Genomic DNA, 24,643 nt, shown 5'->3' with positions numbered 1-24,643 from the left:
AATCACACAAATCTCCCCCTTGAACACGCATTCCCCAAAATTTACCCCCACTCATCACCGCAAACATGCCTGACTTTCGCCCCCTCTTCTTCATCGCCAAGGTCTTGACCTGCTGTTGCTGCTGCACTCGTCGCAAGCATGAGAATGCTCGACACTCCAATCACCCCTACGGCCCTGGGCAAGACCAGCGATCAGGGAGCAGTAGTGAGAACTCTTCTGACTACTCTGAGTACTCAGTCCCCCCGGCATGTCCAGGTGGTCCCCTGAATCTCATTCATCCTGATGAGTTTGAGGTCCCTGACGAGTTGGACGAAGTGCATGGACGAGATGAGTTTGGTTTTGACCTGCAAAAATCCAGATCTCTTGTTCCGTGCCCTCCCACGCCTCGTCCATCTTCCCCCGCCACTTCTCAGCCTACTATTACTAGGCTTAGTACTGCTAAGCCCGATGCTCTGAGGCCTAGTACTGCGGAGTCTACTACTACCAAGGCTATTTCAGATGAACCTGTTGCTGGTCCATCTGTCATAGCTGAGACTACTGCTACCGAATTTGCTACCGAAAGGCCTCATGCTAGTGCGCCTGGTACCCCCAAACCTGTTGTCGTTGAGCCAATCACAGATAAGACTTCTCTTGATAAATCTGCCGTAGCCGAGTCTGAAGCTACCGGGTCTCCTACCAAAAAGCCTGTTGCGGATGACACTAGTGCTACCAAGTCTGCTGGCTCTGAACCTATCACAGATGAGCCTGCTGCAACCAAGTCTGTTGCCTCAGAGCCTGGACCCGAAGCTGAACCTGTTGAGGCCGGTACTACAGAGACCAAGACCGATCAGCCTAACTTTATTAATGTCGATCTGGCGGAGGCTGGTTCTCTCAAGTCTGACATCGAGGCCAGTGATGTTAAAGATGGTATCACTGAGGCCAGCTCTGGCGGAGTTGGTCCTACAGAGAATAAGGACGAGGATAAGGGCAAGGACAAGGTATCGGAGTAAGGCAGGAGCTGGAAAGGATTCAATTTTGGTTTCGGAATTCGGCATTGGCTTGGTGGAGGATAGAAGGCAATGACATGGTCATGGAACTTACTTGACATGGAAGGGAATTTGCTTATTTGCTCTGTGTCTTCATGGATTCTTTTTTGAATATACAAACTGAACCAAAGCCCCCTCTCACTGTCGTTTATGGTATAGAGTCTGATCATTGTTTTTCAACCTCGTGCTATGCAAATGTCTGTAGGGTGAATGAGCAACAACCTACAAAGCAGCCTTCTTCTACCAATGATAATTTGTAATACCACATTGGAATAATCTGAAATTAGTAATGTCTTATAGACCTTCTACTATAGGAAGGACACGCAATGACCCAAGTCATGAGCAACGGCCAATTTGGTCGGGCAACTCAGCTGATAGGCGAATGCAGAGAGTGATGGAAATCGGTGGTTGAAAATGTCGCGTGCATTTTCAAGCCCCCAAGAAACATTTTTCTATGGTTCATGCTGCAGATTTTTTATGCGGGGTTTAATCTGACCAAAGACCGGGCTAACGGGCTGCTGCTCGATCAGGGCACTACAAGGCAGCAAAGCAAAAGCTGAAGTGCCAGTGCCAATGCCAATGCCAGGTTTGTGCATAATGCATTAGAGGCTGCAAGACCCTGCAGCGGGTATCCATGGGTGGTGGCCTCAAAGTGTATACCAGGCCCCTTTCCAATACAAATGCCGAAAGGTTGGGTAATACAAACATAAATAAATGCGACATGCCAAAATGGAGTTGATAAGGCTGAGCTGAGCTGAGCGGAGATATCATCCTGACTCTTTGTTGCAGAACTTGCGGATGACGAAGAATGAAAACATTCTTACACACGCCTCATCTCACTCACATGGTCATGAGTCATGATATGCCTCTCTTCCAGGCTTTGGGTCAGGAGGCTCACCGACAGAAAAGTCATGCCACGAATTTGTTGGTTGGACGAGGTCCATGAATACGTTGGCAGTTTCATATATTATGGATAGATTCAAGCCACTTGATCCACAGAGCAAATTTTCATGCGTCGTTTGGCTGAGCATTGTCCATGTCGAGATAACGAATGTATCCAGATCTGGAAGCCAAGCTACTTGATTATCACAGACATCACAACAGCGGAGGTCAGGTCAGGAGGTGCACAGAAGACGATAGTCGTGTGGGAGAAAAAACAGAATATGCAATTTTAGCGACCGGGTGATGAATGAAATAACGCAGCAATTTTCCAACCAAGATGCGGATATCAATCCAGAAACGCCTATGAAATAACCCAGTGAACCCATCCCAAGAATCTCTATTCGATGATTGATATGTCACGGTGATTTCCCCGGACACGGCGCATCATTCTGCCAGACTTGATGCACATCTCGTGAGAATTGCGCTGTTAAATCGCGGATCTTGCTATTGATCTGTCAGTCACGTCGCAGACTTCAACCGTGCTGACATACGAGAGCTTTGTGAGATCAACATCCATGGAGACGACAGTAGAAAGATCGGAAAGATGATTGTTGACCATGGCTTGTTCATGCGCATCAACTACTGCTTGCTGAACCTGCCGGCTTTCCACCAGAGCATCCGTCATCTGCGCCCAAGCCTGCGCAGCCTGGATGAGATAGTCGCCAATATCGGTGACGATGGCACTGTTCTTCTGGTCGGAAGCGGGTGTCTGCCTGGCCATAGTCCGTGACGTAACCTGGAGATGTTGAACAAGAGCGAGTAATTGCTGGGTAGACTGGGCGTCGTATTGAGGATGTACAACGGCAGCTCTGTTTGGAGTATTCATTTGGAGTAACAGTCAGTCAGTCAGACGAAGATGGTCGTGTGAGATATAAAAAAGACACAGTGACAGTGACAGGCGAGGTGTGATGAAAGTGCAAAGTGAGAGTGTTTTACGCGCGGCTCGAGTATAAGACACGGACACAAACGGAAATATACGTAGATGGGAGACGGGGAAAACGGGAAATATGATATGGTCTGAGCTGAAAATGTCTCTGAAATGGAATGTGAAATTGTCAAAGAGCGAAACGCCCCGAAAAAGTGAGAGAGTGTGTGTGAGCAGAGCCACGCTTTGTGCTGGGCTTGGGCTGCGTGGGCGTGGACTTGGGCGTGGGTGTGTCTGAGCGGGTGGAGCCACACAAAAGGGGAAAATACGGCGCAGCACAAAAGAAGCAATTAAATGATGAGATGATGCGAGACAAGAGACAACAAGGCCAACACTACGACAGACTTTTAGTGCTCTCAATGGAGTTCAGTGAAAGGTCAGAGCCAGAGTAGAAGACACAGCCCGCTAAAGTTTACTTATTCAGAGGGGAGTGCTAGTTCTTCTAGAAGCACTTTTAGAGGGGGACCATGTCAAACGATGGCATGGATGAGAGAGATGGTGTTGTCTCTTTTCTCTTCTCTCAGTGGCGGGATCGGCAGTGGTTCCGGGGTGTGTGCAACCGTGAAAAAGACAAGACGGGATCCATGAGAAACAGGTAGACAGGGCCAGGCCAGGTCTAGCCCACCTGCACCCTTGGAGGAAAAAGGAAATAAGTCGGGACTTGAAAGTGGCATTTTGACTCGTCTGTGACATTGGCCAAGAGAAAGTGGAAGTGAGTGAGTGAGCGAGTGTGAGGAAAAAACCGACATCTGATCTGGCATTAATTATTGACAATGACATCAGTGAGAGGTTGTTTTAATCCCGAGTATTCGGAGCTATCTATTGGCCCCTCTTCCCCACGATAGAGCCATCTGCCTAACTAGTCTGTAATGGATTGGATCTGTAGATATCGCCAAGCTAGTTGACCGAAAGAGAAATACAGAGTAGAGTGGACGGACATACGGAGGAGTAACACACAGTGAAACTCCTCCCATCTTGTCTCCTCCCGCATCGGCCAAGTCCGAAACAAAAAGAAGGGCCATACGCAAAAAGATGATCTGACGATTATTATGTTTTAACCGGCAAACGCATCCGGGCTACGGGAAAGTCAAGTCAGGTCGAGTTTGGGGCTACACAAAGCAAAGCAAAGCAAAGCAAAGCAAAGCAAATTAAAATATGCGGTGAACAGAGGGAGCGAGGGAGACAGGGGCGGGGTGAAAAAAAAAGAGAGAGAGACATTGGCGCTAATGCACCCGAAACAATGGTTCGGTATCCATTCAGAGTGAGGGAAAAATACGCCGATAGGTCCCGGCGCAATCAACACCTACAGCACACACCCTACAGGAGGAAAAAGTAAAGAGATAACAGTGACAGTGACAGGACAGGGCACGACAGGGCACGACAAGGAGGGCGATACGAGAAGAAATGGAATCGCTTTGGAAGGTTGAGTTGTGATGTATTTCTTCTTCGGGAGAAGCAAATTAATTGCATGTCGTGCAGATCCTGAATGCCAGTTGCTTTTGAGGTACGGTTTCAGAAATGTTTGTGGACGTAGCCTATAGCCTATAGCCTATAGGGCATGGTTGTTGTCAGTCAGTGCTTGACTTCAGGGGTGTTGTCTCCCTGTTTTGTTCTGTGACCGCAATCATTAGGCATTGGATCACAATTGGCAGTTATCTCAATCACTTCAATCCAATGGTTCACTTCCATCACCTATCACCGAATGGAAAACATGATATCACCTATAAAATGTGATTTCACGAATCATGTCTCAAACCGTCAGCACACTTGCCGCCCAGTTTCAAGAGTCATTCCATCCTTTGAAGCAAGGGTATCTCCCCCCAAATACAACCCTAACCAGCATACAAAACCGTCAATCTTGCTTGATGATCAACAGACACCTACACGGTTTCGGCATATAAAAAAAAAGAAAAAAGAATTCTGGGCTTTTGGGTCGTACAGACCGTGTTTCCACTCCGGTGAGATGTAAGGGCGGGGGATATCGTGATGCAGAGCCCAACCCTTGCAATCAAAAAAGTCGGATCAGATTTTCTGACGCATGCTACGATAATTCATGGGCTCTTGCTACGTCATCTTGTACCTGGTGACTCCCGGTTGCCACGTTGTGCTTGGGGAGGGGGGTCTGGAACACGGCTGTTGGGAATAGGACATGTCACTTTTTAGGGAGAGGGGAGGCTGAAGAGACAATAAGTTATAACTGACAGCGGATCTTTAGGCCCGGTCGGTTCTGACAGCTTGGGCGGTTAGATATCGGGTTTGACAAGCGGTGCTTACATTAGGGCATCTGTGGAATGTTTGTGAGCATCCAGTCTCGTGTTTGTAGTTACACAGTCACGGTCACAGTCACGGTTGACAATCAACTGACACAAGCATATGTATCCTCAGCAACGTCTGGTTCAGTGAACCTTGACGTCTTTCCTGTTAGTCTTGTGAACAAACCCTCCTAATGACGAAAGATGTTGGCTGTAGGCAAAGACCCTGCATCTCAAATTCGCCACAAGATCTGACTGAATGTGATATCTCTACATCTGATATCGCGCAACAGAGAAAACATCATGACAATCAGCCAATCATAGACCAATCCCCTCCACTCTCTTCCCCCCGGAAAAGAGATGATATCTACTCAATCTCAACAACCGAGACAAACGCCAACCATTCTTGCCGCCATCATCTTGGCCACAAAAACTGCCCCTGGTCAAGACTACTAAACTTATAAAGTATTCCTTGCGAATCATACAAAGCACGACATTACTGAAGACACACTCACTCTAGCATCGTAACCCTCCTTGCAAATTAAACTAATGCGTGTAAGTTAGTGTCAGTTCGGCCACTAATGCAGCCTGTACCGGAGATCCATGTCGGTGGGGTTCTTCGCTTTCGAGCAACACCCGACCCCGACGTCAACGAGAGATGATCATTCTGGGCTGGGCCTCGGCGTCTAGCGCTCGGTGGTCCGATGACCTAATAATTGGCCTGCACGCTAAGGCTGAGCGTGTAAGGTACCTTATCTAAGGTACATAATGTTATCTCTCGAGGGGGCGTTGCGTTTGGAGATACCGCCAAAACTTTATTGTTTGCGGGGGAGTGCGGAGGAATGAGAAAACAAGACCAGAGGATTTTTGCCCTTTTCTTACTTAGGCTGTCAGACGGGTTCGATAGGGAATCATGGGAACTCGCTAAACGTCGAGCAAATCATCGCAGCCTCGCAGCTCAAGGCTATAAATATTCAGCTGCGTCTCGTAGAACACTACCAGAAAAAAGGACATCAACTAGAATCACATCACATCATCCATTCTACAAGTTGCCCCACCATGAGTAGTAAACCATCTGTTCTCATCATCGGCGGAGGTGTCTTTGGAACCTCTACCGCATACCATCTCATCCAGCGCGGCTACACCAACGTCACAGTGGTCGATCGTTTCGAAGCCCCGTCTCGCGACTCAGCCGGCACTGACCTGAACAAGGTTATCCGTGCAGACTATCCCAACCCGTACTACGCCCAGCTCGGCCTCGAGACCCTTGCTGTGTGGAAAGATCCAGACTCTCTCTTTGCGGGCCTGTATCGCGAGTCGGGATGGATCATGGGGGGTCATGAGGAGACGAATCAGTGGTTGGAGAACGCTAAGGATTTGGCCGAGAGGAAGGGCAGACTGGGAGTGGAGTATCTGGATGTTGAGAGGATCAGAGAGAAGTGGCCTGCGTTGACTGGGGAGTTTCCGAGCTGGACTAATCTGTACAGCCCTCAGGCTGGTTGGGTAACATCAACACTGCATATCTATCGATTATCAACACTGACTTGCTTCAGGTCCCCTCAGGCCAAGCCCTTCTCCGCATGGCCAAAGCTGCAGAGGGGAATGGCGCAAAGTACATCACCGGCCGTGCAGGCCAGATCAAGCAGCTCCTACACGAGGACGGAACCTGCAAGGGTGCCGTAGCCGCTAACGGGGAGATTCATCGCGCCGACAAGGTCATTGTTGCAGCTGGAGCAGGTCTCCCGGCTCTTGTCGAGGGAGCGAGAACTGATGTCAGAGCGGAGACTTCGGTAATCTGTGTGATGAAGCTGGAGCCACATGAGATTGAAAAGTACAAGGACATTCCCATCATTGACGACTTTGAGCAGGGTATGTGGGCACTGAAACCTGTGATGATTGGAGTGCTAATATGGATAGGCATAATCTTTCCTCCTGATGAGAATGGCCTCATTAAACTATGCAGTGTTCGGCTTGTGACCAACTATTTCAACCATGTGCACCCTGGTGCCTCAGTCTTGCATTCGGTGGGTGACTATCCTTTCGATGGATGCCCTAAGGAACTTGAAGTCGAGATTCGAAAGTTTGTTCGAGAAATGATCCCTGAGCTCGCAGATAGACCCTTTGTCCACACCCGTCAATGCTGGTAAGTAACCCTCCTTATCAAGCCAACCACTTATACCTAATCATATTCCCAGGGACGGCATGGCCTCAGACCTCAACTTCCGCATCTGCCCCTATCCCGAAACAAAGAATCTTTACATAGCAACAGCTGGTTCAAATCACGGCTTCAAGTTTCTCCCAATCATTGGAAAGTACGTAGTCGATCTCCTCGAGGACTCCCTCGATTCAGGTCTCAAGAATCTCTGGAGCTGGAAATTCGGAAAGAAGCCCGGTGATTTCCAAGATCCTCATCCTTTTCCCCGCAGAGACCTGAACGAGTTGACGGGCTGGAAGGGCAGAAACGCTCCAGCGGAGGGAAAGCTGCCATGGACGTGGAGCCGTAGTCGTCTGTAGTGGGGTGTAGATGTAGTAGATAGTTTACTCACATCTCACGACTGGAAATCTTTCAAATCAAAATAGATCCGCTAGGGGAGGAAAGAAAACTCAGGACCTTAAACCTAAGTGATAAAAATCTTTAGGTAAAGTTATCCCAAGCTTAGGGGACTCTTTACTTAGTTTATTTTGACACCCTATATCAAGGTTCGGTGTTTTCTTGCCCCCCGATGATCCGCCAATGTAGACAGGGAACAGAAATCATCACATGACAATGCACTAGTTAGAGAGAGATCCGCTCGTATGGATCTGCGTGGGAACGCTAAAGTTTGGGACTACAGTATCTTGAAATTTAGCGTTGTTTTCTCTAGCGGCTCTGTTTCTCGCTTCATCTTCTCCGTGGCGATGTTTGAGTTGTTGATTCAAGGACGGACTGGAAGTTAATTACCCGTTTTAGACGGAAGAGATGTAGTCTAATGCCGTGAATGCCCGCCTGTCGTTATCACTGTGGCGTCAGAGTTGGCCCTTACGGTAGCTGAGTACCTATAGGGTACTAATCTCGACCTATTGGGTCATTACTAGTCACTGGGTTCTTTTTCGTATAAAGTAGCAAATAGTCTCAGTTTTGCTTTTTATTCTTTTAAGTAGACATCCATTTTGTTTATTAATTACATGACCTTTTGGTGGCTCTACCGTGAAACTTCAAGGTTTCTTAGTGGAGTCTCATATATGTGACTCGTCATTATCCGGCATCTCGGTACTCATCACACCGCACTAAACAAACATGGGCAAATTCCAGGGTCGCAAGCTCGTGGCCTGCACGGCATGCCATTCTCAAAAGTTAAAATGCAGTGGAGGCGTGTATCTCGATTTATGCATCCAAAGCTATGGCTGATCATATGTAGATACTCCATGTCATCGGTGCATTAAACGAAATAGAGAATGCGTATATCCAAAGAAAGATAAATTCATCACTGTGCCAGAGAGTTATCTTCGCGAAATTGAAGAAAAGGCCAATATCAATAGTCAGTTCGGCTTTTTGACTGGAACGGACGATTCAACGGCGCTTTTCGATGCAAGCCAGTTGTCTCCTACATGCGCAACGAGCCACTTGGAAGAATCATGTCCAGCAGAAGTCTTTATACGAAAGCTGACCGATATTTCCGCCTTACTACATCCTTATATACAGACTGAATCATGTCAGCAACTGCAAATGGGCGAAGCCGGTGAATATGTTCCTTTTCATTTAAAATCCGAGGATGGAGGTGAGTGCAACATATGAAAACACCCCCAGATCAGAAAATAGACTCATCCAAATCTTTCCACTAGGGTCTCAGATGTTAGTAAAGCTTCCATCAGAAAAGCAAGCTACACATCTTTTACATATATTCGAAGGAGCAAACAGTGAATATCACTGGTTTCTCCGCCAGAGATTTAGAGATCGGATACAGCAGACATACTCCCAGCCTATAAGTCACGTCGACGATAGAAATTGGTTCTGTCAACTGTCCCTTGTTCTGGCCTTAGGTCAAGCTCTAGAGAAAGAGCCAAAGCAAGAGTCTGAAGAGATAAATGACTCGTGGGATTTCAATCAATCTTCAGCTCCCTTAGATCTTTTTGGTCAAGCTGTGTCTCTGTTTACCATTTCAGAGACTCTAACATTGGAGAATCTGGAGACATTAAATCTCATGGTAAGTGGTAGCTACTGTTTCAAAAAGTCTTGGGAAGGGGAGTTGACCGTTGTATAGGCTTATTACTGCCACTTTACAAATCGCCCAAAGTCAGCTGTCATCTACATCAGCCAGAGTATAGCAATAGCAAGACTACTCCAGCTTGACGATCCGGAAACGTGTCAATCCGGGATTTCAGAGTGGCAAGACGGCGAAAACCAACAAGTCATCAAAGAGCATATGCTTCGATTATGGTGGACGACAGTCTGTCTGGAGAAGGCGCTTGCTTCAGAACTTGAAATGACGCCAGTGTACTTAACCCCATCTCTAGAGTTGCCGTTGCCGTCTTCAGAAGGGTTATCCTCGGAGGATGAGGGGGAGTTCTTTGATTTGGAGATGTTGTTGGCAGAGATTCAGGCTTGAAGTAAGATGGTTGTAAATGTGTTTTCTTGTTCAGCATTCTTCTCATCGTCATTGCTCCATAGGGTTAGGGAGTTATGGTGTTGAAATATTTAGACGGAGTTGGGAGGATATAGTTACCCAAGTGAAAACAAGAGATTTTCTACTTTACCTTCCAGCTATTGATATGCCTCGGTGACTGCTTAAATGGTCAAGTATCTCTACGGTAAGTAGACCTCGTAAAAACTGTCTTGGGAGGATAGCCTGGCAGGAATGAACTTTTCTTTGCGGTATTATGCTGGCATCGAGTTTAAACATCTATAGCCTTCAGACCGGAAATAGTTATCATGGCTAGATACAATTTTATACTAATGATAACTCAGTATAAAAGGTCCCCAGAGTTGATACAAAACAACAATCGGCAACCGGATTGTTCAGCATCAAGGAACGAACATGGACGAGTTGATGGATTAACTTATATGAATCAGCTAAGCAGAGATGACTGGCTTATACTATATAAATATCAAAGTGCCAGATAACAGTAGTTTCATTCATAAGAGCTATATGACAAAAGCATCCTTTCTAGTTTTGACCCTCGTCTCCTCTGTTGTAGCAGCGTTAACGAGACAAGGCTAGAAAGAAATTTCATTTTCAACTGGAACATGACCCGAGCCTCCAAGTAGCGATGGAATATGAGATTTAAGGGTAGAAGTCCGCCATCGCCCATTTCCAACAATACACTCCCAATCCCTCACGCCTCATACAGCAAACCACCAATAAAAGCAACAAAAACAGGAATATATCCCCAATGAAACCACTCATTCCCTCCAATAAGCGACTTGCTCACAAACCCATCAGTCGCCAGCATGAAAAGAGCACCAAGCAATCCCATCCCCATAAGCTTCTTGTCTCCGGTCAAGGCGTTGTTGATGAAGAGGTAGGAGATGACGATATTACGCGCGCCTTGCAGGCGTGCGAGGGATAAGCAGGTCTTTCTGCTCTGAGGATCAGTCGGGATGGGGAATTTGACGATCTTGAGGGTGGCTTCTGGTCGGAGCATTGAGTTGATGCCGATGAGGCCTGGGACGGCGGAGATGGCGATGGCGCCGCGATAGAAGAAGGTATCCCACATTTTGGATATTTGAGATGGTTTTGATGATGATGCAGGAGGAGAGATGAGGTTGAGGAATACGTAAGATTTGATATGAATGTCAGAACCCTATATCTTCCTATGAGGTGCGGACATAAGCACTATCCCCGTCAGGGTGTATAACTATATCTCCGATACGTATGATGGTAAGCTGTATTACTATTTTGAGCTGTTAATTAATACCAGGTGTAATGGTTTCTGATGTCAATGGTTTGTAAAAACCAATAGATCAATAGGCCCTAAACAGCTCTTGGTAGGTAGTCATTGAGTGTGAGCTATCAAAGTTGTATATGCAAGACTGGGAGAAGTGAAACAAATCGATTTTTGATTTATTTTCAACTTGTATTTATTTATATTCTTCTGTGTTCTCCAATAGCTGAACCTGTTACGACTAGCTGATTCATAAGTACGAAGACACGTAAATCATTGACCATTATGCGATGCTTCAAAAGGTCCATTCAGAGTACATTTATACGACAATGCTACGGATTTGAGCGGAAGTGACGATAGAAACCGATATCTCTCGAGAATAGACAGACCACTGGAGTTTTCCACGCAAGTTGGGTTGAGTAGAAGACTCCATCAACTTACAGACATAGGGCGCTTCCATCCTTAGACCTGGAGACACAACGACTATAGATTCAGCTGATTTTACTGGCTGTATCATATTAGCTAAAGCTAAGAATAAACTGTCCTCTGTGAAAGACTGGGTAACTTGTATACGAGTCCGTCCACTACTGGTTGGCGTCAATATCCGATAAAGGGATGGATGTGAAGGATTAGCCAATACTTGCCCAAGCCCAGTCACAAGGTCAAACTAACACCAAGACGTTTTCCACTACTGAATTATAGGACATAGAACGCGGAACTATGCAAATGACCTGGACATGCATATCCAGCGCGGATGTCGGAGTGTTTGACCATCTACAGAAGCGTACACAGCCATCATCTGACCAACTCCAACTCCAACATCACGATAAGAAGCCCAACCCCACCCACCACAACCGTAAAGCATTTCCCCATCCGTGTCATAGATACGTCTCCCTATCTCGAAACTATCTACGTCACCCTCTCCCGCGATAACGCTACTGTACCCCGCGTTTGGCCTCTCTCTCATTCGACCATCCCAAAAGGGTTATGTTAACCCGCAGGCAGTCCTCGAAATGTAACCAGATTTGGGTTTCACTGGCGTTTATCTTGACGATATGCTTGAGGTATGGCATAAAGAAAAAGAAGGCTGCTGTGTAGATGATTGTGACTTTGTAATTACTCGATATCGTTGTTTGTTTTGTAAAGGATATTTCCCATCATGCTTGTCTTTTCGGAGAGTCTTCATCCTAATACAGTACATACTGTACTTGTTGTATCGTTTTGTGCCAGTGCTTGTGCGTGTTTGGGTCTCTTGGCTCATGCGCTCGTGTACAAGCGGAAGACACTCAATCGATATGCGTATCCGTCATCTCCCCCACCAGAACCTGTAAAAAAGACTGCTCCAGTGGATTATACTACTGTCTATCCCCCATCGCAAAGACACGCTCTCCCTGAGATATCACCAGAATTCGGGTCCGGCGATGTTGACCTTTCTGTGGCATCGAAGCCTCTTCTGAGGTTGGATGAGGACTATCGTTATGCCAATGCTGGAACCTTCAACTTCACTAGCTTCAGTGTTGGTGAGATCAGACGACTTGGAGACTTCCCCGATTATGCAAAGCTGTCGGGTGTTCCTCTACCAGAGCCTCTAAAGAGTTTCAATGTCAATAAGGCAATGCCCAGACCATATCGCCCATTCCGGTGGGCTTATCACCAGACCATGTGTAAGTGTTACTCCATCGCCTCAATACAGCGACGAATGACTAATACTCTTTCAAGCGTTGAAGAAGATGGATCCAGACTTCTGGCTAGAGATAGAGAACACATATCGGGAACGCGTCGCCCAGCGACAATCACTCTACGCAAAGCACGGCAAAGATGTTCTCCAGGCTTTACCAGGCTCTGAACTCGCATGCAAAGAACTCATGGAGATGGTCATTCAGTTCCTCTGTGCGCGATATCCCCAAACATTTGAACTCCACGGAAAAGTATTCGTCAATCACCTTCTGGCAGTCAAGGAAGATCTTGATAAGATCGAGCCTCTGCTCTTCCTTCTCAACCACGTCCCCGAGGACTTTGCACTGACATTGCGAGATCCTGCAACAGGACGGTATTGCTTCAGAGCTGGTGTGATTTGCTCTTCTGTTGGGTGGAAGTTGAGTGAGAAGATTGGGCTGGGATTGCCGGAGATACATGCTTCTGTGCCTGATTACAAGGAGAAGATGGAGTTTAGCATGGACCGGTGCGTCAACTTGACCCTAACCCATTGATAGGTTGCTAATTGAACGACAGGTTCTTCACTAAAATGCCTACCAACAGTCCCATCCAGCGCGGGTCCTGGGGTCTTGAAGTAGGTGAACCGCTCTTCATCCCCGCCGAAGACCCCGAGTTCAAGACTCGAGAAGTTCAAAACCCATCTCTTACTGAGAAAGACATTTCCCTCCGAGTTGACTGGCAGACCCTACGTCGACTACCTCTCTCAGGCGCTATCGTCTTCAACTTCAAAGCTCTATTCACACCATTGACTGAGTTTAGAGATGAGCCTTACGTCCCCTCTCTGGTGCTGAAGGTGTTGAATGAGGGTAAGGAGAATATTATGAAGTACAAGGGGACGTGGCATGTTGAGCATGTTACGAAGCCGACGCTGAGGAAATGGGAGAGAGAGCAGGTTGAGAAGGGGTTGATTCCTAAGGATTGGGAGGTTACTACGTTGGCGGAGAATCCGTTCTTCCCTGGATGGGAGAGGAAGTGGGCTGTCAATTGAGTGAAGTAGTAGATATGGAGACTTTTTTGTAGCGATTTCAATTTATTTCTGATACGACTGCAAGCTCTGGGATTGGTATCTCGTGATCGCTTCGTTCTGCAAGTTAATGTCACATGGTTAGACAAGAAAGACTCTGGCAAGTGGTGAATATGTCTAGCATCAGCAATGCATTATGGTCTTCGTCACGGATGTATTTATTGTAAACTTCTAAACAAATGCTTCATTTACAAGTCTTAATCTATCGAAATAATGAGTAACAGACATAAGATTGCTATATCAACTCAGGACCAACCATCTACCAAGGGTATTTCCTAATCTCCCCCTCCTTCTCAACATTCAACCCCCTCGCCAACTGCTTCTCATGCTCTCTATCAAGATACTCTAACAGTACCTCACCATACTTCTGCTTCCCCTTATAATTCGCAACCTTGTCATCCCAACTCCTAACCGCACTCGCCAATCTCCCCGGAACGTAATCCTCCTGCGCAATCTCCGTCACAGGGTGAAAATACGTACGGATAGTAAACACCACACCACCAGTCTTTGGCAACCGCCTCAAGGACTGTCGCTCAGACCGAAACATGTGGTGCTCAACAGCTCTATCCTTCTCAGCGGTGCTCCAGCTCACAGAGGGCGCGTCTTCGTTGCCGATACTCCAGCTCCAGGCTAGACTCTCGTCAACTTGGATAAAGTAGTTGTTACGGTTGTACACTGTTTCTGGGCGGAGGCGCTTGAAGAACTTGCACATTCCCGTCTCGAGCTTTTCCTTGAAATGGGGAACGTCGCCTGATGTGTGGATGTCGGAGAGGGACATGCCGTATTTGTCTGAGAGACGCCAGAAGCCAGCGAGGAGGATTGCACCAGCGAGTAGATAGTATTGGCCATCGGGACGTTCGATCATGATTGCGAGATCATCTTGGATGAGACGTGAACAGATAGCCATGGGATCTTCAGCCAGTGGACGCTCAACGATGTTAAAGTCTTCGCCAGACCATTTGTTCTTGATCCCAACAGCCGTCCGTTCAAAAAGACTGGGATATCTCGCAGGTAGATAATCAGCCAACTCCTGCAGAAGCTCAATAGCAGCAGGATACGCATCAGGGTGCGTATCAACACACTTGGTTCCTCTCTCCTTGATCCTCGCAGCTTTATCAGCGTGATATTTCGGATAGTGGTTATCCAGCTCAATCCACTCCTCTACGGGACATGTGCGCAGACCCATGGTGACTTGGTAGTTGGGACCATAGCGGAATGCTCTGTAGGGGAGGGGCTTTGTCTTTTCGATAGACCAGTTGGGGTAGGGTTCTGGGATGGGAGTTTTGTAGTCGCTGGGTTGGTAGTTTGATGATACGGGAGGGAGTTTGCTTTTGTAGCGAAAGCTTTTGCGGCTTTGGACGATGTCGTTGAGTTTGTAGCCGAGAAGGGCGAGGCTGGTTATGATGCTGAGGAGTATGACGGCCTCGTGAGGGCCGAAGGATGATAATGAAAAGTCCATGTTTACCTGACAAGAGAAGTACTATCTGGAACTGAAAGTACAATAGAAGATACTTGTGGTGTAAAACAACCGTGTAAGTCAACACATATATACACAACCCTCACCACATTTAGCAGCCATACCACCCATTTTAACCCGCCATCCCACTATCACTTCCCTCTCGTAAAAACAAGTTACGTATCTATCATTGCACAACCCGGAAATCGCTTCTCCAAACGGACGTTGCACGCCCCGCGACCTCCGCATACCGTAAACCCCACCATCTTGGAACTTCCGGACAACTTGACCCAAATAGGCAAAACGACGCTATCGCCATCTTATCAGTCCCCGCAAAGACTCCGGTAACATTGCTCCAAAGAGGGAATGAATGTTTTGGTGATGGTTAACCTCGCCGCTTATGTGTGAAACTAAAGTAAGTAAGTAAGTATCTTGAGGGAGGATGAAGCTTGAGAGATGGGTATATGAAAGGGTCTTTGCCTCTATTGTCTGTATCTAGCATCAAGCAATCTACTTCAATCTCAAACACTCCTCTCTTCACCAAACCAACCCTCAAAGTCAACCTCCAAAAGACTATCAAAATGGCATCCTTCAAGCACTTCCCCCAAGCCCAATCCAAATTCGAGATCCCCCATCTCGCAGGCGGCAACACCTTCATCGGCGACATCCACTCCACGCCCGAGGGTGCCGAGAAGCCCCTGGCCATGGGTCTCTTCCGCGTCAACAAGGGCGAGCCTCTCACATACACATACAAGTACGACGAGTGCAAGATCATCCTCGAGGGCAACTTTGTCATTGAGGACTCGACGGGCCAGAAGGTCGAGGCCAAGGCTGGGGATGTGTTTTATATCCCCAACGGCGCTACGCTGACTTTCTCGTCGCCGGATACGGGGTTGGCGTTTTATACTGGTGCGCGAAAAATGGGTGATCTATAGATGGAAAGGCTGGATAGCGGGATCTAATAGATTAGAATGCTTCATGTGAAGCTCTCAATTAAGCCAATAACCCAAGTTAAACTCATACTGTGTGTTTGATATCTCGCTATACACTCCAAACATGATCCAATAAACAATTTCATTCGTAATCCTAACCAAACATTGATCTCAAGTTGTTATCCTCCATCACATCCACCCAATGCACCGTGGCTGATCCAGGTGCTTCGCTATCATAAGCATCCCATATAGCCTTGATGAGCTCCTTCGCCATCATGACCGGTTTTGGCGGTAAGCTACTCTCCAGCATGTTCAGCCGACCGGTGATGAAATGCCGAGCGTTGCTAATATCGAGCGACATGCGGGATATTAAGTTGGCAGGTGGCGGTGAAGTGCCCAGCATGTCCATAGAGAAGGGATCAGTCTGGAAGCTCGACGAGCCGATGCCTGCATCAAATGAAGAGGTAGATATATCGAGCATCGTCGTAGTATCGTAGCGAAGACCAGTACTCGCAGTGATGTACAGCAAAGGCTGGATACAGCGTGTGCCAGAATTAGGCGGAATATGCTCCAAAACATTGACAAGCCGAAGGCTCAACGGGATAATCCACTCCTCCCAAGGGATATGTCGACTATTCGCATGGACAGAATCAGTCGGTAATCGCAGCGCCACCAAGTCTGGAAACGTCTGGTATAGCTGCAGCAACGCGGCAAGTTTATAAGCCTCAGCGACCTGCGCAAGATGGAGCGACGGCGTGCGATAATCCCCCGTGTTAGCAACACAAAGGGTATTCTGGAACTCAAGCTCCAGAAGCTTCTCCTCCAACCGCTGCGCCTCTTGGATCTCCTCCAGAGCCCGCTGGAAATCCCGCCCTGTTTCTTTGGGTAGTTTGAGATTTCGGCGGAAGCTTCGGCAGAGCCTTATCGCTTGAGCGAAGAGCTGAGACGCGAGCGGGGAAATGCCTGTCCACGGGTGCGGTGAGTTGTCCATGTATCGCTCGGCTAGTTGCATTGAGGAGTCGGTTTGGGGGCCTGTGACTGGATCGTCGGTGTCGAGAGCAGTGTCGTCTTGGTTTACGGCTGCGAGGAGCATTTCGCAATATGTTAGACTTCTGTTGAAGAAGGATAAAAGTTCCAGATCTTTTGCTGAGAGTGATGAAATACGGCGGTTGAGGCGGTTTAGGATTTTGCGAGCTGATCGGAAAAATGGGAGACCTAGTTGTCGCGCATCGACCCAACAAACCGTCGTTCCCAAACAAAACAGCGAGAATAATGCACCAGCGGGCATGTTATCGCCAGCTGGGTTCTGAATTATCTCTTCGGCCTCTGAAAGGACGGATCCAGTAGCCGCTTGCAGGAAATACATAGCCGATTGCTTCATGTGCGGTAATCGCGTAGATAAGAAGCCAGCAGACATGCTCTGCAATGAACTAAACACAGATTGAGAACTCGTGCATAGCTCAAGAGCGAGTTTCCGATTGAGGTTAGAGTCTGAATCGAAACCAGACCATAACGTGCAGACTTGTTCGAACCAGTTGCTGATGAGGAGGGATGAAGTGTCGGTTATAAGACCAACAGTGAGCGGCGTCCCTTCAAAGTATTGCGATTCATTCGTCGGTGTAAGAGCCTGAGAAGTCAATTCGACATTTTGAACCGTCATATCGTTTATATTCTCTTCAACAATCGAATTCGACCGCGCAAAGATATCGTTATCTGACCCGGTACCAGAACTCGTCGTCCAACTCGCGTCACCGAGAATTGAAGTATTATCTTCGATTGGCAACTCCTCAGCCATCGCTGGAGCAGGTGTATCTAGTGGAACATCGAATATCGCAGAAGGCGTCGCTACGAATGATAGTTCGGGCTGTATAGTCGAGCTTCTTCGTGAAGACGTTGGTGAAGTTGGGGCCGCGAACTCGAAGCTTACTTCGCCTGGTTGATGCTTGAACGACCATTTAAACTCTTTCCAGTAACCACCACATTTAACACCCTTTCGAATACATCTCAGACACTCAGGTCTTGTCTCATCGCATTTCGTCTACATAGTCAGTATGCGATATCACAACAAGCAGAATAAACCTACATGCTTAGCCTTGCAAGTAACACAACCCGAGCGAGATCGAGGATTAGGTCCATTCTTTGTCTTCGAAGCTCTTCTGCAATTCGGTTTTGTTGATGTTTTCGTCTGCATCTTGCATGTCTGTCTCTCTCACTCACTTTTGTGTAAACGAGGAGGTTGGAAGCTAAGAAATGAGAAAAAGGAGAGAAGATCGTCCTCGCAAGAAACAATGGAGGTGTTGGTCCTTAATGGGGGATTCGAGAAACGCCCGGGACATGGGGGCCCGGGGGGGCCTGGCAACGTATCTCCAGGCCCTGGACCATTGGACGAGATAAAAAAACGCGGGGAAGTGCATTCACTATCAGCCACTAATGGACGCTAATTTCTGGTTTGCTGTAACGACGTAACGCTGATAAGAGGTGAGGCTATTGGGTTCCCCTAAGGTAACTAAGAGATAGGCTATGGAAGCCGAGATGAGACATATATTCTGAGCGAAACAGAGTAATCTGCACTTGATGTCTAATGGACAGTTTGATTAATACTGAGGACAATGAATTGTAGAATGCTCTTATACGTGTAAACAGAAACTATACATTACCTATATCCTGGGTCACATTCTAGTTAAAGCTCAAGTGGACATTTCGGTGGAGTAAGCATCGATCCCGATACTCCACCAACTCGCATCTCGGCACTCGCTTATCATCCCCAGCTACGATAAGAATTCAACATCCAAAGCTTAGATATCATAACAGCAACAACATGAAACATCTCAACGTTTCTTATCATCTCATACCCTGAGCCCTCATCTTATTTCAGCCATATCAGAAAGCTTCCAGAAGTCATGGCTCACTCACTATTGATCTCCGGTAAGATGCGGGGTGCACACATACCCAAACCACATGCTCACTAATGAACGCCTCGTCTCCTGTTTCGTGTAGCTCTACCCTCCATGTTTTGAGAGGCTCGATCGTAGCAAGCTATTACTCAATGGAAATTCATTGCCGGCATGTCAAGTTCATGACATCCCCGGGAAGCTCCACATTGAAAATCCGGGGTATGGGGTAAGCTTTACGGATAACGACGTCAATTTCTTAAAACCAGGCTGTCTACCCCTGGAAATACATATTGTATAGTTGCCTTCTAGACCTTTGATAGGATCTTTCATTTTCCTGTGTAACAGAGACCCATAGCCCGCATGACTGGCACTTGAAATAGAGAAAAAAAGATGATATGGCGAGAAACCTCCAGAGCACCTCAAACTCGCCAATACGCAATCTCATGAATGTCCAGCTTGATAATTAGGGGCGTTCTCTTATGGCATTTTAACTGAAACGGTTTCTATATAGTTTGTTCTATCTCTACTTCTAGATCTATGTCAAATGTGAAATCTGGCCCAAAACTCAACAAGTCCATCACAATCTCGCCTTCACACCATCCTTCTCCAGATCCGCCTTTGCCTTCGCATTCCACCTCCTCCACAAACCCTTCCTCAACTCGGTACCCTCTATGAAATTCCTAAACCACTCCCTCCTAAACTTGGGCAACTTGCGCCCCACTCCCGGCTCACCATCTCCCGCAAGTTCTCTCACCGCCTCAAAATAATCCTCAAAGTCCGGATACACAACAGAGAACTTTGGTCCATCGCCGTGTGCCTGTATCCTGTCATCCTCCCACTTCTGCATCTCCTCCTGCGAAGGTACGGTCGCTCGGCCTGCGAGGATACGAGCTGCGTAGACGGCTTGCCACTCAAAGATCTTGAAGGTGAGACCTGCGCCTACTGCGCCTACGAAGAGAAGAGTAGGGTCTTTGTGCCATACGATATGTTGGTATAGACCTGGGACGCGGTTGTTGCGGACTGGGAGGGAGGGCAGGAAAGGGAGGGTCCAGCTGTAGCCTGTGCCGAAGATGATGTGGTCTACATCTGCAACACTGGTGCCGTCGATGAAGTGCACTGTTTGGTTGATGACTTTGGCGATAGATGGATGTTGTTGGATCTTGGGGTGGTGGAATGCTACCTCACCGAAGAAGACGTTTGTGGTGTGGCCGATGGTTACACAGTGGATGGGTGATTTGGCTGTGTCGACGAGATCAACTGCGATATCAGCCGCTGATACAGAAGCACCCACAACAACGACTCTCTACGATCACATTAGCACAATCACTACCTCAAGGTCACACAACTTACCTTGTCGTGAAAAGAGTCTCGACCCCTGAAGTGCTTGCTGTGCACTACACTCCCAGGCCTAGTCTTCTCAAACTGCTCCAAGCCCTCTACAGCCGGGATATACGGCACCCAGTAACGACCACTCGCCACAACCACAGCATCAAAAGTCTCACTCCACCAGTAATCCTGCTTCTTTCCGTCCTTTCTCAGCACAACCTTCCACTCGTCGCCTGTCTTCTCGACATGTTCCACGGTGGTGTTGTACGAGATGAGATCTTCGTAGTGGTTACGATGCAGGATATCTGCTATGTAGTCACGCATGACTTTCCAGTGCCGGAAGGGTGTGCTGGGACCGTGCATCCCGATTGATCTCTCACTGCGGATTTCGGGGATGGGCTCTTGTGTGTACTCCATGGTTGATGTGTCCACGTTGGTTTCTAGATAGGGGTACAGCGATGATTCTTCATGGCGTGGTTGTGTGGACTTGGGAAGAAAAGTTGGTAGAGCCTCAGGGATGGGGAGTTGCTCATCTGCTGTACGATCTGCGAGCTTTGCCAGGTCTGAGATTGTTGGAGGTTGAGTTGTATCACCAATCCTTTCATCGTCAGCTCAAATTCTCTCACTTATATAGCTTAGTAGTTTCCTAGACATCTCATAACTCACCAACAACCTCCAGGTCCTTCACGGCGTTCAAAAACTCTAATAAGATCAAACGTCTTCTCCTGCGCCAAAGCATCAACCGCAATAGCACCCGCTGGCCCGGCGCCGATGACCGCCACACGTTTTACACGAGGTATAGACATGGTAACGACTCAATGCAGACAATAGTACAAGTGTAGCCACAGAAGAAGCATAAGACATAAAAAATTGGTGTATGCGACAAGTGAGGGAGGCGAAGTATAGAAAAGAAAAAGATTTAAAGTCCTTTTTGTCGTTGAGTCGGAGGATTTAGCGGCCAATATTGCTCCACATGCGGCACGTTTGTCAGACCAGACCCTGGATTGTGCCTCAGATGCGATATATCACGCCATAGCAAGGGTTGTTGATATATACATCTCCGATTTGTTGTAGAGGTGTAATTGAGTTTATGCCATGGGATTGTTCCTATGAGATTTATGGATTGTAGCGCCATTTCTTATCTGCCGAGCTCTAGAAAGAGGACAAAGATTTCGGGAATAGTGAGACTGACAAGCTTGACAACTATAGTAAGAGTCCTGTCCTCGTTTATATTGAAGCTCAATACGATGAGTCTATATAGAGCATACGAAAACACAGACCAGGTACACCACATCGCCCCTAACGCTTATAGCAAATGTCAAACTCAAAAGCAATGGTATTGAAGGTATAAACTGCATAACCAGATGCATCGCATAAAAACATCGCCATGATCCATCATCGTGCAACATGCCCTCCCAACTCCAAACGATCAACCATCTTCGAAATGACCCCAGATGGAAGCATACCACGAACGCCATGCAGAACAAAGAAACACAACAGACGTAACTTTTCATCAAACCCATAGCTCATCAGCAACTAAACAATAGCCCCGTACTGTCTGAACGATGCTCGCGAAGACGGCCCAACGGACTGTTCAGGTCGATACTCCTCAGGACCATATCGCTCCAACTCTCGGAGCCAAGCATTCATCCTCGCCTTCTTATCATCGCCCAGACTCCCATACTCATGCGCAGCCCAATCATCCTCACTCAAGCTCCACAGCGTCAAATGCTCAAAGATCGCCATGACAGCAGAGATGACAATAACCGCAATCGGATTCCCCCAATCGTCAGACCACGCAGCGTAGAAGATTAGCACAAACGCATCGAGCGCATCGCTGAACAGATTCGTCGCAAGCGCACGGGTCACTTCGCGACGAGCAGCAGAGTCGGTCGCAGCATTTGTAGTATCGCTCGTGTACAAAAGTCCCGCGAGGAGAATATCGCGGATGCCGATCAGACTGGCGAGCATATACGCTGAACCATCGGGTGCGATGTCGAGGGCCCAGAGGCCAAAGCGCGGGTATGCTATGAGCGAGACACCGCGGGCGAAACGGGCGAGAGAGAAAGCCGTGATGGCGAAGCGCTGGACATGGTTCGCTGCCGTGGGAGCTGGAGGAGGTTGTTGCCCATAAGGCGATGCGATGGCTGTGGGCGTGGAGATGGGAAGTAGAGGAGAATGTGAATGTGGCGGCATTGCCTTGACGATTTAGTTTCAAGCCGTCTCGTCACAGTAGATATTATTATTAGGTGACGTTGGAGGAGGAGGAGGAGGAGGATTTGGATCAACGAGCTCAAGATTATCACGGACTTGAATTAAACAGACGATGAAAAAGTAAAAAGCAGGAAGACCAAGGAGAAACGGGAGAGTTGCTAGTAATAAGAATACCATAATGACACACACACACAAGACCTACACAAGAGATATTAATTATCTTCCAAGGTCTTGTAACACCCATGCCTAGCACCAAAAAAAACTCCATTCAAAGCTCACGCGTTTCCCCACAGATAAAGTGGCGTTTGTTTTAGAGGCACAGGCAGAGAGAGGGTGATGACCCCCAAATTCGCTCCCCTCCATCACGATCTCGATGCGACGCAGCCTTGGGAACTTTAGCTCCGACAGTCGGTGAGAGAAGAATGAGTGAATGATGAAGCGATGCTGTTTGAGGAGGGGGATGATCGCTCTGCAATAGGGGTCCTTTCAGTGGCGATGAATCATGAATGCTGCATTGCATGTGTCGTCTATCCGTATTTACTTCTCTTCTACACTCAGTGACTCTGTAAATTATAATGGGTAGATGTGATGTTGGTGATGAACTGGTGGAGATAAGACGATGTCATCATCCCACTCTGACCTGCTTCTAATCAAACCACTACCACTACAGACAGAGTCACCTCTTGTCCCCCGTGTTCCTCTGCTTCGACAGGCGCTTTCAAGGGGTCGCACATCAGCCTCTCTCGATGCGACCGTGATCACACCCTCATTAACACAAAGAGGGCTGCTAGCATGCATCGCGTCTCTCCCGCCTCTAGGTGAGCGGGGAAGAGCTATATCTGACTCGCGACAGGGATCAGCTAGTGGTTTCCCGGCCTTCTCTGTTCTCTGGTCTCTGGTCCTCTGTAAAGAGGTTGTATGGTGAAATCTGGTAACTTGAATAGTCTTGCGATGGTGTCGTCGTATATTGCTTTAGGTCTTGTGCATAACAGATCAGCAGCCTCGCCTCCATGAAACCTACTGTCCTAACTACATTCAAGAGTTGGTCTGATCGGTCAAGTCTTAGTATCGCGACTTTTGACTTGGTGTTGTGATTATCAGACGGAAACGGCAGCTAGAGAAACCGGATCGTGCGGGATATCCCACTCTTTTTCACCATCACGCGGACAGATCTCTTATCTCTATCTTACCCTGCCGCCCAACCAAGGAGCTTCATTTCACTCGACTCGTTCGCACACTCACACTCACACTTGCATTGATGTTTTATCGTAAACGCGCAATGTGCACTGCATGTGCATATGAGGAGGGGCAACACTGGCATTGTAATATGGTCATGCTGGTGAATTATCCATAAATAGTTTGATGCAGATGGTGATACAGACCGAGTTTTATTGGAGGCCTGTTTGAGTCAGGTTGACGAAGCATCGCTGCTATGCAGGCAACTCAAGGAGTCATGAGTTGATAATGTCTATTTACGCCTTGGCTTGATTAACCACTTTCATGGAATTTCGTAAAATTAGGTAGCTTGCACCTTTGTACGTCTTTTGCTGTTCCAGACCCAGGATTTCGGATGCAGTTATCCCTGTCATCCAAATTGAATGGTTGACTGTCACTTGAAGTGCAAACATTTGAACTGTCTCAGCCATTGCTGCAATATCACCAACGGCGTGCATAATAAGCAATTACAGTGACATATCAACAGCTAACAAGAAGACACCGACATGAATACCCAATCCAGTGACCTCTCCCGTCAAATCCAAGCTAGACTCAAGATACCGTAACTGTAACTCATACCCCAGCACTCGCTTCTCCCCGTCAGATCTACCTTATCCCCCGATCTCGCCAATATCTTCCCCCATCTCGATAAACTACTCGAATGCGAAAATCTCGGGCATCAATTCAAACCCCGACATCAAATCTAACCATGAAGATTACCTCGCTCGTGCCGTGTCTGGCTGGCATGTTTCTCTACGCCAAGGGGTCCAGATCAGGCACTAGCCTTTGCAGCGCCGAGGACGTCAGAATTGCTAAAGATACAAATTCCAAAGGCATGCTTTGACAGCTTCTGCGTAAAC

General features: G+C 47.6%; 11 protein-coding genes across 12 annotated transcripts; 5 read left to right on the top strand and 6 right to left on the bottom strand.

Moving 5' to 3' along the window:
• Positions 1-65: 65 nt before the first annotated feature.
• FVEG_06805 (hypothetical protein) lies at positions 66-989 on the top strand (the record flags this gene model as incomplete). Its single annotated transcript, XM_018895223.1, has 1 exon — positions 66-989. The coding sequence occupies one exon, from the start codon at positions 66-68 to the stop codon at positions 987-989; it is 924 nt and encodes a 307-aa protein (XP_018752447.1).
• An 891-nt stretch (positions 990-1,880) lies between these two features.
• FVEG_06804 (hypothetical protein) lies at positions 1,881-3,577 on the bottom strand. Of its 2 annotated transcripts, none has more exons than XM_018895221.1 (2): positions 2,459-3,577; positions 1,881-2,411 (listed from the first exon to the last, which is right to left on the bottom strand). In XM_018895221.1, the coding sequence occupies exons 1-2, from the start codon at positions 2,791-2,793 to the stop codon at positions 2,324-2,326; spliced, it is 423 nt and encodes a 140-aa protein (XP_018752445.1). In that variant the 5' UTR covers positions 2,794-3,577; the 3' UTR covers positions 1,881-2,323. The 2 variants fall into 2 exon arrangements, with proteins under 2 accessions (XP_018752445.1, XP_018752446.1); XM_018895222.1 differs by having other exon boundaries at positions 1,881-2,407; positions 2,459-3,311.
• A 1,976-nt stretch (positions 3,578-5,553) lies between these two features.
• FVEG_06803 (hypothetical protein) lies at positions 5,554-7,753 on the top strand. The gene is made up of 4 exons (XM_018895220.1): positions 5,554-6,647; positions 6,698-7,013; positions 7,062-7,287; positions 7,340-7,753. Exons 1-4 carry the CDS (start codon positions 6,204-6,206, stop codon positions 7,656-7,658), a joined length of 1,305 nt encoding a protein of 434 aa, XP_018752444.1. The 5' UTR covers positions 5,554-6,203; the 3' UTR covers positions 7,659-7,753.
• Positions 7,754-10,457: 2,704 nt separating this feature from the next.
• FVEG_06802 (hypothetical protein) lies at positions 10,458-10,838 on the bottom strand (the record flags this gene model as incomplete). The annotated part of the gene is made up of 1 exon (XM_018895219.1): positions 10,458-10,838. The coding sequence occupies one exon, from the start codon at positions 10,836-10,838 to the stop codon at positions 10,458-10,460; it is 381 nt and encodes a 126-aa protein (XP_018752443.1).
• A 1,327-nt stretch (positions 10,839-12,165) lies between these two features.
• Positions 12,166-13,710, top strand: FVEG_06801 (hypothetical protein; the record flags this gene model as incomplete). Its single annotated transcript, XM_018895218.1, has 3 exons — positions 12,166-12,670; positions 12,726-13,188; positions 13,239-13,710. 3 exons carry the CDS (start codon positions 12,166-12,168, stop codon positions 13,708-13,710), a joined length of 1,440 nt encoding a protein of 479 aa, XP_018752442.1.
• A 295-nt stretch (positions 13,711-14,005) lies between these two features.
• Positions 14,006-15,205, bottom strand: FVEG_06800 (alpha-1,2-mannosyltransferase; the record flags this gene model as incomplete). The annotated part of the gene is made up of 1 exon (XM_018895217.1): positions 14,006-15,205. The coding sequence occupies one exon, from the start codon at positions 15,203-15,205 to the stop codon at positions 14,006-14,008; it is 1,200 nt and encodes a 399-aa protein (XP_018752441.1).
• A 578-nt stretch (positions 15,206-15,783) lies between these two features.
• FVEG_06799 (hypothetical protein) lies at positions 15,784-16,213 on the top strand (the record flags this gene model as incomplete). The annotated part of the gene is made up of 1 exon (XM_018895216.1): positions 15,784-16,213. One exon carries the CDS (start codon positions 15,784-15,786, stop codon positions 16,135-16,137), a length of 354 nt encoding a protein of 117 aa, XP_018752440.1. The 3' UTR covers positions 16,138-16,213.
• FVEG_06798 (hypothetical protein) lies at positions 16,116-18,325 on the bottom strand (the record flags this gene model as incomplete). The annotated part of the gene is made up of 2 exons (XM_018895215.1): positions 16,116-18,172; positions 18,218-18,325. 2 exons carry the CDS (start codon positions 18,323-18,325, stop codon positions 16,289-16,291), a joined length of 1,992 nt encoding a protein of 663 aa, XP_018752439.1. The 3' UTR covers positions 16,116-16,288.
• Positions 18,326-19,454: 1,129 nt separating this feature from the next.
• FVEG_06797 (dimethylaniline monooxygenase (N-oxide forming)) lies at positions 19,455-21,333 on the bottom strand. The gene is made up of 3 exons (XM_018895214.1): positions 21,021-21,333; positions 20,379-20,952; positions 19,455-20,331 (listed from the first exon to the last, which is right to left on the bottom strand). Exons 1-3 carry the CDS (start codon positions 21,158-21,160, stop codon positions 19,606-19,608), a joined length of 1,440 nt encoding a protein of 479 aa, XP_018752438.1. The 5' UTR covers positions 21,161-21,333; the 3' UTR covers positions 19,455-19,605.
• Positions 21,334-21,436: 103 nt separating this feature from the next.
• Positions 21,437-23,671, bottom strand: FVEG_06796 (hypothetical protein). Its single transcript, XM_018895213.1, has one exon. The coding sequence runs from the start codon at positions 22,548-22,550 to the stop codon at positions 21,891-21,893; it is 660 nt and encodes a 219-aa protein (XP_018752436.1). The 5' UTR covers positions 22,551-23,671; the 3' UTR covers positions 21,437-21,890.
• FVEG_15943 (hypothetical protein) lies at positions 22,940-23,608 on the top strand. The gene has a single exon (XM_018905172.1). The coding sequence runs from the start codon at positions 23,188-23,190 to the stop codon at positions 23,491-23,493; it is 306 nt and encodes a 101-aa protein (XP_018752437.1). The 5' UTR covers positions 22,940-23,187; the 3' UTR covers positions 23,494-23,608.
• Positions 23,672-24,643: the final 972 nt, after the last annotated feature.

The sequence above is a fragment of the Fusarium verticillioides genome, chromosome 7, assembly GCF_000149555.1.
Source record: "Fusarium verticillioides 7600 chromosome 7, whole genome shotgun sequence".
In the NCBI taxonomy this organism is placed as follows: domain Eukaryota; kingdom Fungi; phylum Ascomycota; class Sordariomycetes; order Hypocreales; family Nectriaceae; genus Fusarium; species Fusarium verticillioides.
This window is presented reverse-complemented; position numbering and strand designations above follow the sequence as displayed.